At 41.1% G+C, this 12,129-nt stretch overlaps 1 protein-coding gene across 1 annotated transcript; it reads left to right on the top strand.

Annotated features, from left to right (window-relative positions):
* The first annotated feature begins 1,504 nt into the window (after positions 1-1,504).
* Positions 1,505-7,379, top strand: LOC147453793 (histone-lysine N-methyltransferase ASHH3-like). The gene is made up of 15 exons (XM_086515892.1): positions 1,505-2,392; positions 2,505-2,834; positions 3,444-3,600; positions 3,791-3,902; positions 3,992-4,091; positions 4,171-4,249; positions 4,361-4,532; positions 4,942-5,022; positions 5,123-5,318; positions 5,427-5,484; positions 5,573-5,660; positions 6,220-6,271; positions 6,367-6,447; positions 6,516-6,565; positions 6,938-7,379. The coding sequence occupies exons 1-15, from the start codon at positions 2,204-2,206 to the stop codon at positions 7,011-7,013; spliced, it is 1,821 nt and encodes a 606-aa protein (XP_086372018.1). The 5' UTR covers positions 1,505-2,203; the 3' UTR covers positions 7,014-7,379.
* The last annotated feature ends 4,750 nt before the right edge of the window (positions 7,380-12,129 follow it).

Below are 12,129 nucleotides of genomic sequence, written 5' to 3'. Positions count from 1 at the left end.
AGAGAGAGAGAGAGAGAAAATTGCTATGATGATAAAATGAAGTTTTGCTACATAATTAGTTCCAAAACATTACATGCTAGGATAAGCTGTCATAACAGCTTCCTATGCGCTAGGCATGCCAATATGATTAAGTCTCTTATCAATAGCATCCAAGTGGCAATTTTTAAGGTCCTCATCTCAGACCCTAAACTTGCCACATGTGCTTTCAGGACTTAAACTTACTCCTTATGTTCTTTAAAGGTCATATTCTCAAACCCGAAACCTGCTACGTGTGCTTTTAGGGCTTCAATTTGCTCCTCGTTTTCTTTGAAGCACTAAGACAACGATCTCATGTTGAAAATTTTCCACGAACGTATAGAGTTCATGTTGGTTGATTCTTAAACATGTAGTTTCATTCATGATACTCTGTAATGCTAAAATCACCTCCTCTTGAAATGTGATGTGATCTTCTTCACCTTGAACTTGTCCATAGACCTTTGTAAGAAGTGTCTCCAATCTTGTTGGATAGCTTCGTTGCATTCACAAAATCCATGAATGATTTGTAAACTCTTTGAAGGACCCTCACAATTCAAGACCTAACCAATTGTTTTACAGCTCGCACACTATTGCTCTTTGAAGGTGTAGAGTATAGATACGAAGGTCTCCGACCTATGTTACTTCAGGAGGAATTTGTGACCAAGGGTCTCATGTAGGGGAGGAGTATTGGTAGAAATGACTTGTGAGATAAGCTCGAGAAGCCATGTAATTTGATGTATCATTTGATAGCAAACCCTAATGTGATTGCTTCATAGGCTCTTAATGTTGTCAAATGCTAAAAGTAGTAAGCGTAATAATGCATTGCTTTCATAGGTAAGAGTGGTAGGCATATCACAAAGGAGTTGAAGATTCAAGAGCACACATGGTCCAAAGTGTTCAATGAAAAGTGATTGATGTTTGGTTATGAGCTTAAATGTAGGACAAAGTGAACGAGACAGGTAACGCTCGACTTTCATTCTTATGAAATTTTGGAGAGGTGTTGTGCCAACTCTCCACCATACTTTTGTATCATGCTTGATTAGTTCGTGCACTATATCTACTAACATAATATGGCGGAGTACTTAACCCTTTACACGTGTCTCTCTCTACGAGATGAAGGCTAAACGCCAAGTGACATGAACGAGAGCGGAAGAGAGAGAGAGAGAGAGGCTGCCGAAGGCGGCCGATAGTACTCGTAGTTCTTGAATAGCCTCACAATTTTTTTGAAGTCTAATAGTTGCTTTGCTTTCTTTCATAGCTCGACATAGGAATATTTTTCGAACGAGAATGAGAGAAAATCTTGCTTATCAAGTCGGGTGCTCTGTTAACTTTAGATGCATTATTACTTTCCAAGAAATGAGTTTTCAAGTGTACATTAAGTACATCGTAGGAACAACGAGAGAAGTCGTAGGCCCAAGGGATCCTGAAAAGATGGCGGACAAGTGTGGAAGAAGAGCTCTGAATATTTTGAGGGGTGCCGCAACGTTCACCTGGTCCCCCCTTTATACACACACGCGCGCGCATACACACCCAAACTCTCTCTCCTCTCTTTCTGCGTCTTCTGCTCCAGCCCTGGTGTTGACAAGAGCCCACGATAATATTCGGAGTGGTCTCTTCTACGATCTCCCGCCCCTTCCCTATTCAAAAATTACGTAGAGACGACGGGAACAGAGAGGTCTTCCCTGTAATTCTCGACGGCACAACAACAGAAGCGGCTCCTCGCGAAAGCCACCTGAAAGAATTTTTCCCAATTGCCTAAAGCCGCTCACAGTTCCAACTTCCATTGCCCCACCTTCAACTTCGCCGCTGGTATAACAACCCTCGTGGAACCTCAATTTCGTGCGGTCCTCAGCCTGGATCCATTCTTTGGAACCCTAATTTGTGTTGCGGGTGCAGGACTGGTGCAAGCTTAAGTCCTCACGAAGCTATTCTTGAAGCAAGAACTTATCTCGGAGCAAGAAATTGCTGAGTTCACTTTTCCTTTCGAACAGGGGCACATGATGGCACCTTGACATCTATACATTTCCAAATTATGCTTAGAGAAGAGCTATGGAAAGGTTCTTCAAGCTTTTGCCATGGTTTGCTTTGACAGTGGCAGATATATAGACGTGACCAGGATATTGAATGCCTTGGAGACCCATGCTACTGAATATCGCTTACTTGTGGTAAGAGTTTGTGTTTGTCAGTGATGGCTCTAAGAGGGCGACCAAGTCTGTCAGAAGACGATGGTTGCTCATACATTTGTGCAGTCTGCCAAGATTTTGGGGAGCTCTTATGCTGCGAACAGTGTAGGCAGGGATTCCATTTGTCCTGCTTGAATCTAGACAGAATGCCAATCGACGCTCACTGGCTATGCAGTAATTGTAAGGATAATAAGGTGTGTCTCTGACATTCAATTGGCTTCTTCCGCCAATGCACACGGGGAATCTACATTTACTTTACATTCAGTGGCAACGTTGAGAGTCTTATTTTTGTTTCAATTGTATCAGGTGCAATGTTTTGAATGCAAAGGTGTTGGCAACCTTAAGGACGATACCATGTTAAAGTGCCTGCATAAAACCTGCAAGAAGTTTTACCATCAACAATGTACGGCAACCTGGTCAATAGCACCTGAATTTGCATCAAAGCAGTTGTGTCCTCTTCATGTATGTAGTGAATGTGGGAGCAGAAGGAACAGTGGCCAGTCAAAGCTATTCCGATGCCTTGAGTGCCCAGTTGCCTTTCATGCACATTGTTATCCAGATGGATGCAGGTTACTGGAAGATATTCCAGGCTACATGACCTGCTCAAAACATGACAAGAGGAACTGTCCGCCTCAAGTATGTCCACAGCTCCATTGCGTTCAGCTCTTTGTACTCTAGTCACTCTTAGATTCTCCATGTTTCTCTCCTCGTATTTTGTACTTTGCTTGTTATTGTGTTTTGTTTTCTTTTTTTTTTTTTGGGGGGGGGGGGGGGGGGGTGTATTATCGAACATTTTCTTTAAAGCAGCTAGTACCGTTGAAAGCAACACATTAGCAATCTTATGCTGGCTCGAACAACGGAGAATGGAAGCTTTTTCAGTAGGTTTTTGTCTTTATTTTTTTGTTGTTGTTGTTGGGGGGGGGGGTTGCGCTAAAGTAGGGAAGGCTTACTGGGATAGGTTGCCTAACTAAACAATTTATCAGAAGCAGCTAGTTAATGGCAATGCAATTAGTAGTCATAAGTGGAGCGCCCTCGTGCAGAGATGGCAGGCCTCCAAAAAGGGCCAAGGGGTATCAGATTCGTAATCATTTATTGTCATTTAATAAGCAATATTATGTATGAAACTTATTATAGGCTGCTTGGCAGCTTGCGTTTACAGTCTAGATAGTGAATTGTGGGAGGGGGTTTGAACTGAAAGTTTACTGGTATCAGGAGCTTACTTTTTGCAATGCATGTTTTGGAAAGGGTGCTAAAAAATGTCGAGATCCAGAAGAGCTTTTGAAGAAATTGCCAGTCCCACAACAGTTTTGTGAATTTGAAGTTCCCCGAGCAATCCATGAGTTTGTGAAGAAATTGAAGAATCTGCCTCAGCGGCCTCAGCCATTTGTTCACATCCGGCGCAGTAAGCACACACCTCCTTTCCAAGTACCAGAGTACATCAATTTGTTGCGTGCATCATGTGGATGTTTGTTGTGTTCTCCCTTTATCTTGCACCAGCCTAGTCATATTAAATATGGAAATAGCAATGAAATACCCAGTGATCAGCTTTTTGTTATAAAAGCATTGAAAGGCTTTTTCCTTAATTTTTTCAGACATCTATCTTGTGAAGAAGCCAAAAAGGCGCCCAGAAAATGAGTTTATGCAATGTACATGTGCACGTGCTGGCAAGTCTAGAGAGTCGTGTGAAAGAGACTGCATATGCAGGTATCAGCCTTTTCATGTCTTTTGAAGGGCACTGTTGTTACCTGTGATGGAAATTGATGCTTGAAGGGAAACAATCTGGTTGTGCACAGCATGCTGCAATACACTTGCTCAGATGGATGTGGGTGTGGGCCTTCCTGTACAAATCTTCCCTTCCAAAGGCGGTTGGGCCGTAAGCTTGATCTTGTGAAGGTATGATCATGGTACCTTCGTCTCAAGGGGTGAATGGATATCTTCCTTTATTTAGCTGTTTTCTGCTATTGGATTTTAGACAGAAAAATGTGGGTGGGGCATTGTAGCTGCGGAAAGAATCAAAGCAGGAGACTTTTTGATTGAATATGTTGGTGAAGGTGAACACTCTTTAATGTCTTTGTATGGTATCCTATTTATGTGTACTTGGTTGCCTTCCAACGTATCTTCATCAGCATGATCAATATCTTTTTTGTTGTGCTAATAAGCAGTGATCGATGACAAAACCTGTGAAGAAAGATTATGGGGTATTAAAGAGCGTGGTGAGAGCAATTTCTACATGTGTGAAATCAATCGTGAAATGGTAATTGACGCAACTTTCAAAGGAAACATATCACGATTCGTAAATCACAGTTGCTGCCCGAATACTCAGCTGCAAAAATGGTAACAATAACGCCTTTCTTTTGTGCCCACAAGCATGTTTTGATGTTGATGATGATTAATTGAAGGGGTGTCTTTGGTAATCAGCCAAAACATTGTACCTTGTATGAATGTGTCATTTTATGTGGCAACTGTTTTTTGGACAGTCGGTCCTTTAGCTCTTTTTGCTCTTTTTTTAGCAGTTGCATTAATATCTAGGGTTGATTATGCTGAGTGACGAGTGTTTGGTTACACTCACACATTAGCTAATTCTGGAAGTTCACTTAGTCCCTTACATTTGGGAGTGGCTTTAACCAACCGTTCAGGTTGCCTGTTCTCTTTCTGAACTCTCTAGTATTTCTTTTGTTTTGGGTGTTTTATCTTTGTGCTCCTGTTTGCTATGGAATTTTTATAATTTGAAGTTGTCAATCAGGCAGATTGATGAGGAAATAAGGATTGGAGTCTTTGCAATATCTGATATTCCAGTGGGTGAAGCCATTACATACGATTACCAGTAAGTTTGTGCTGGGATTTCATTTGTGGTCAATTGGAAAATCATATGAATTTGGAGGCCTTCAGCTCCTTTCCTTGCATTAACCAGTTTCTTGTGACAGATTCATCCCATTTGGCCAGGATCAAACTTGCTTTTGTGGTGCATCAGCATGTCGAGGCAAGCTTGGCCGTAAGCCAAGCAAGCAAAAGATTTCTGCCTCTGTAGCCTTGCAGATAGTCAGAAAGGAGGTATTTGAGTCAAGGCCTATTAAGAGATCTAGGCTATGTGGCCTTCAAGTGGGCAATGGCTACAAATCTGTGAGTCTTCTATTCTGTCATGTGGACGTGGTTCTTTTTTGTGTCTGTGACTTCTGCTCATGTCAAAAGTACATACCGCCTCGTTATTGATGCTGTTTGTTCATGTAGATTGATCAGATTTTTCGCCAAAGGAAGCTGAAATTCGGTGCAGTTAATCAGTGTGGAGGTAAGATAGAGGTTCATTTAACCTTTGTTTGGGATGTAATGGTGGCTTTACAGGCTCATTTAACCCTTGCTTGGGATGTTTTGTGCAGCTTTAGTACCCTTCATATCTCATGGAAGGCCTCCTGCGACTGCTTGTTTGGGGCTTCGAGTTCGAATTTGGTGGCCTCTTGATGAAAGGTATCATCGTTCACACTTGAAAGCCTCGGTTGGCATATGTTACAAAGGAGTGTAGTTCTCTCATAGGCTCTTGTTTCCAAACAAAAGTCAAGATAGGTTTGGAGCCTTTGGAAATCAGTTTTTCTTTTGGTGAAGGCTTTGATGCTGGAGTGAACGAAATTCATGATCCATCTTATTTATGCTTTAACTTCAAGCCCTCATAAGTTTTAGAAAGAACTATTGTCTACCGTCTTGCAGTCTTCTCTTTGCTCCTGGCTTTGTTAGTCGGCTTGTCGTCAATGATTATTTGGGAACATTTTACGCAGCCTTTTGATTTAGATTGATCTTTTACCAAGAGGTTGAGGGAAGGGTTTCACAGTGAATGCAGGATTATGCATGCAGTCTCCTCTTTGCTGCTGGCTGTGTTGGTGCGCTTGTCGTAGATGATGAATTTGGGAAACTTTCATGATTTATAGATAGGAAGGGTTTCAACGTGAATACATGGCCTTGTCACCTTCAATTCAACATAGTTCTGGTCTTCAAAATGAGGCATGTCAACAGTCAAGCTATTTTTGTGTAGGTTCTACAGTGGGAAGATTATCGACTTTGATAGCAAAGAGGGCACACACAAGGTTATTTTTTATGAAACCTGGTGTTAGCTCTTTGGTGGCTGCCTTCTTTTTCATTTTTCTTCTTTTGGATTGACTTGTCTTTGGGATGCATCCAGATTGAATATGACGATGGGGATTGTGAAGTCCTTCACATGGACAAGGAGAGATGGGAACTTGAGAAACCTAGTTTACCCTTGGTAAGAATGAAATTACATCATTATATCATCATGATATGTCTGGTGCTCAACCCTGGTCATCTTGGCAGCAAAAAAGAAGGCTGGGAGCTTCCACGGATGCATACACTTCTGAGGAGAGGTAATAATTGATTATGGTCTATGTAAGGCCTAGTTTTTTTTTTCTTAAAGCGTGTAGTAACTGTCATTACTACAATGTAATTATGAAGCGTGTAGTAACTTGTCAATTAGTGCCACATGGCAATGCAAGCTTTTGTTCTTTCTATTTCTTGTAAGACAGGCAGTAACTAAACTAAGCAGTTTTCGTATATGTAGGCCATATATAGTCGACAATTGTTTTTCTGTTCTTATATCTATAAAGAGGGGCATTGAGTAGGCCATTGTGACTTTGCACCTTGTGTCAAACACAATCATAAAGCGCACCGTAATTTGTAATTATCATTTCTTTCTGCTTTTCTTTGCTTTCCTCACTTGAGGTTTAAAACACCTGCAGCTACAGTCCGGCATCCAGCGTTGACTTCGTGAGCAAGCATTACCAACTTATGGATGGAGGTCTTGGAAAAATTTAGGATCATGGAGGTCTTGGAAAATTTTAGGATCATGCTTGGGGAAGGGACAGGACCAAATGTACCATATTTCACCAAACACTTGGCAGTTTTGAGGGTCAAGTAAAAGAATCATAGCTTAGCTTAGAAATGATAATTGACAGGAAATTGTCACATACCATGATGAGGCTTTAGCAAGATTTAGTTTCATGTAACATAAATCATTTGAAAGCGATTCTTGTAAGCTACTCGGTGTTGAGGCAGGGTTTGTGTGTCCCGCCTTTTACTTGATTCAGATTCAGATTTGATTTGTAGGGGAAGGCACAATCAGTGCCTACAATCATTAATTCTTGTAACATTTAGTTTCAATAAAAATGTTAGCTTCTTTTTTGCGTTACTTTTTCCTCAGGACATCTCCTTGCGTGTATTCTGGGGCTTTTCATTTTCAACTGACTGTTCGTGTCTAGGTTTGCACATGGCACTTTGGCGTTTTCTCAGAAGTACAAAGACATTTTTTTGAGACACAACAGTCAGTTTTTAGATGCTTCACATTAAGGACATTCAAAAATGTCGTTTTTGCCCACCTGCTCCTTATCTTTCAACTTGTCTGAAGGCAATGCAACATCCATCCAAAAGATAAAAGTGGTGGATGAATCAGGGATGCTTATTAATGTGAAGTAATGGGCATGCTTCTCATGAGACTAAGATGGCTTGCTAACAAAAAAGAAGATTCTGGTCTTGCTTTAAGGTGCACTAGTATATTTTCAATTGTCTGTACCCATGCACCTTGCATTAAATTGTTACGTTGAAATCTGTGGGGAGGTTCAGACCGTGTTGCAATGCTAAATTTGCATGCCCATATCAATGGCCATCCACAGTCGGTTTCGTGATGCCGGTGCAGGCCAATCTTTGCATGGGGTGGTTGGGCTGTGATGGGTTTCTACCTGTTGAGATCAACTGCGCAAGCACAAAAGGATCAAGCTAACATCTTGTCAAAAGGGATTGTAGTATGCCAAAGCTTACAAGCTAGAAAACGCACCATTGCCATCAAAATGCTTGGCTTAGGAACTTAGAAGAGATAATTAGAATGTTCTCAACAAAACAATGTACTACTCTCCACAACTGTGCCAAAGGGAATTTCATATATTGCTTAGATTCGCTGGAGGCAGTGTCATCACGGAATGTTGGTACTTAAGCTTCACCCATGGAATGGTTGGATGGCTATGTAAGTCTTGCACGTAGATTATAGTCTTTGTGGCAATTGGGCACACATTTTCACCCATATTTTGGTGTCTAGCTGCATATACTTGGTCCTAGAGCATTTTTTGGCCATATCCTACAGTTTTTGTATCGTAGGTGTTGGCATAAGTCTAGCTAGTAGTCCAAAATAAATTAAAGCCAATTTTTCCTAATTACATGGCAGTTAAGCTCACCCATATTCTCTCCCTAATTCAATCAATAAGAAGGAAAAAAAAAAGCAATAAGAAGGATGAGCATCTTAAAAGTACTTATGCATACGTTCCTACAAAGTCTAAGTCGAACCTTAAGTGCATTCATTGTGGCGGGACCAACCATCTTGGTAGAAATTGTTTGCAAACTCAAGCCTTGATTGTGCCAAGACATTTCTTCAAAGACAAAGCTAGAGGAAGACCACAAGGGTGTACCTTGGTATATTGCTGGCATAGTTACAAAATCATCAATCACACTCATAAACCATAAATATGAATTAGATAACAACATAAAGCATCCTCTCTCAAAAGTCTACAAACAAATAGTGGCAAAAACTGATCATTATCTTGCATCTGTTATCATCTTTAACCACCAATCCATTGCATATAACTCTTCAAACAAGCCATATTTCACTTTAAAGGGAAGTAAAAAGAGTGAATATGGAAACAAACTTTATCACCTTGAAATAGTGCCTCTTCAACTCCTCCAACATTTGTAGATAAGGATCCATCACTTTGGAACCTATTGTAGACTCATCATCCTTAACAACCTGGTTTTCATAACTTTGTTGAGCTTCATGTAACTAATCAACAAATTGATTTAGCTTATCTTGTATTGTTGAGTTCAGAAAAATTTGATTCATAAAGTCTGCATCTGCACTCTTGCAACCTCAGATTGAGCAAAAAATCACTTTTGATGCATTGGTGTAGTTGCAACATTCATGTCTTCAAGAGAGCAAAAATGTCTCCATCCAGATCACAAAAATGTCTTCATACATACTGGGTCGAAATCACAAAAAGCGGTTTAATTTTCCATCCAGATGGCAAAGGAATCTACCGAATCTGGGCAATCTGGTTGCGAAAAGAAATGGCCTGCCTGCATGAGCGCCTCTGTGCCATTGCTCGCATCGCTCCCTCCACACTCATGAGTTCCCCCTTCCCTTCCCTCGCTCCCGCATGCCGCGTGCCAAGGCCTTGACTTCGTACCTCTCCTGGTTCAGCTCATCGCGCGCACAGACACACACACAGACTTCCATGTCTAGACCTATCACACACACAGATTACTATCGTGAGTAGCATCGAGCGATTCTCGGCATTCTCCTTCCCACTTGGACTCCACCAGCATCCCTTGCCTGTAACGCCCTGCATACAAGCTCTCGTGCGTACCTGAAAAGAGACACACACAGGCCTGTGCTATCCCTCCGCACCTGCCAAAACAGAGAGAACCACTCTCTCAAGACTGCTCTTCAATCGAACCCGCCCACCTCACCTCTAGCTCACCTCTAGCTAGGATTGCCGCCCTCCTTTGCAAGCATGGCTCAAGCCACTGCCCTACTCTGCAATCCTGCCTGCAGTCCTTGAGACATAGAAACTTGCAATGAAGAGAGACTCCCCTGCTCAACCAAGAAAAACCTCCCGGAATTTTCTCTGCCGTGTGCACCATCCTTGATGCGTGTAGTCTGCCCACACACACAGAGTGCTGCTCAACCGAGAGAGAGACACACAGACGAAGGAGAGAGCTTGCTCTCCATGATCTCTCCATGTGCTCTTGCTCCAATCTTCGCTTTGCATGCATCACAGCCATTGGCCCTTCGCTCCTGCACTACAACCACGATTCTCGAACGAACAACAGCAAAAACAATATATCGTCAGTCCTCGTGCATCTCGCGTACGCATGGAATCCCCTCCTCTCTCTCTCCTGCTCCACGTGTCAATTCCAGGCCTTTCTTTTTAACTTTCATGCCTCTTCCCAAAGGGAGCATCTCTGGAGATTCTTATTAATGAGACCTGCTCTGAAAATTAGGGACACATATTAATTATTAGCTTCATTTTCAATTTGAGAGTAAACATCTTCAAAATCAACAAACTTAACTTCATTTAGCCTTTAACTTCCACCTTGCATTACAGCATAGAGAAAACTCCCAAAAAGAATGAACTTTTGAAATTTGAAGTAGTCACAAATACCTATTTATAATTTGACTTTATTTTTGATGAGGTTTTCTTGGCTATGGATGCATTGCATTGGTTAGATACTTTAATGAGCTTATGGAATAAAGAAACCTTTTGTGGTTTAGCACATGATGATGGTTTTCTCATGTCGTTGTCATCAGTACTATTCTCATCCCATGATGTTGGTTCACTCATCTCATCGTCCTCAATACTGTTCTCAACCCATTCAAAATTACCTTTGTACTTGTCTCCCAAATGCAAACATGCATTTTGCAACCTTGTCATCCCCTTCTTGGTAAAGCAAGACTTTACCCTTCTACCCTATTGGTCAGATCACCTTTAGGAATGTACGCAAAGATGGAGAAGATGAAGGAGAGGTCAAGAGCACACAACACAAAAAGTAGTATTACTTAGTGTGCCAATACAAAGATAAGGATTTCCCACCAACAGTGATGGGCATATATACAAGCAGTGGGAAAGTAACCTCATAAAGAAGAGGGAAAAAAGTGCCTTGGTGGCCATAGGTGTGTTCATACATGACACTACCATACTATGACAGTGCCTCAGTGGCCTTAAGTTTGTTCTTACACATCACTACCATAGTATGGTAATAAAACCTCTCTAGGAGTGATGCAATAAACATAAGCTAACACTCATGTATAGCGAAGTGCCAGACCCTATGTGATTAGTCCACAAAGGGGAGTAAGCCCAAAGCCAAACGGAAAGATAAGCACAATTCTCTTGCATAGGCACATAAGAAGTTCTAACCTCGCTTGTAGATAGTCTCTCCTTGACATAATGAAAATTCCTTTCTATGTGCTTTGTGTGAGCATGGAACATTGAGTTCCTTGCAATGGCCAAAGCACCCTGATTATGAGTAAATATGGTGGTGGAAGGCTAATGTATAATACCCAAGTAAGACGAAAGGAATTTGAGTCAAATTCACTCAAAAATAGCTATGAAAGATGCCTTTTACTCAACCTCACAACTATAAGTACTTCTATGTGGAGCACTTTTTGAATAGAGGATTTGAAGAGGGTGAAAACGAGAATTACTACTACACAGGAGGCTAATCTAGCGTGCAAAGCAAGTTTCTCATTCTCAAAAGGCTCACTCTTCTCTCTCTTTCTCTCTCTCTCTCTCTCTCTCTCTCTCTCTCTCTCCCAATAGTATACTATGCATTCAAGGAGAAGATTGGGCAAAATAGAGCTTCCAATTCCCTGTTTTGTAAAGTTCTAAGTCTTCACAGAGCACGATAAGTACCCAAGAGCTTGACAAATTCATGGTTTATTTTTCACATAGTTGTAGTTTCTCTATTCATAATGGAAAGAAAGTCCTTTCAAGGGGGGTCGGCCTCATGAAATTCAGTCCTCTACATTGTGTCAATGTTAATTTCTACTTGTCTTGAATATCTTTAACATCAAATAATTGATTAAATAGGTAACAATGATTAGATCAGCCTCAAAATCATTAACTTTTTCCTCATTTGGTTTAGGGAGCAACATGTCATCCACAAAGCACAATGAAGAAAGATACATAATTTTCACGCTTCACATACAAAGTGCTTTCAATTGGACTATTATGAAAACCATGTGCAACCAAGTGAGCATGAATCTTTTAGTACCAAGCACATGGTTATTTCTTCAAACCATACAATGCCTTCTTAGGCTTGCACACCTTGTTTTACATGGGAAAAGAATATGCATTTCAACTTGAAAACCCACTAAGTACTAATATCTTTT

The sequence above is a fragment of the Adiantum capillus-veneris genome, chromosome 7 (assembly GCF_014529385.1).
Source record: "Adiantum capillus-veneris isolate H3 chromosome 7, ASM1452938v2, whole genome shotgun sequence".
Taxonomy (NCBI): Eukaryota; Viridiplantae; Streptophyta; class Polypodiopsida; order Polypodiales; family Pteridaceae; genus Adiantum; species Adiantum capillus-veneris.
Note: the sequence above shows the minus strand (reverse complement) of the source record. Positions and strands in the feature narration are given on the sequence as shown.

Bases quoted from the DNA above. Each gene is read 5' to 3' on its own strand.
- LOC147453793 (XM_086515892.1), top strand. From the start codon at position 2,204: ATGGCTCTAAGAGGGCGACCAAGTCTGTCAGAAGACGATGGTTGCTCA. The intron at 2,835-3,443 runs GTATGTCCACAG...TGTTTTGGAAAG, and splicing joins AGAGGAACTGTCCGCCTCAA to GGTGCTAAAAAATGTCGAGA. The intron at 4,533-4,941 runs GTAACAATAACG...GTTGTCAATCAG, and splicing joins AATACTCAGCTGCAAAAATG to GCAGATTGATGAGGAAATAA.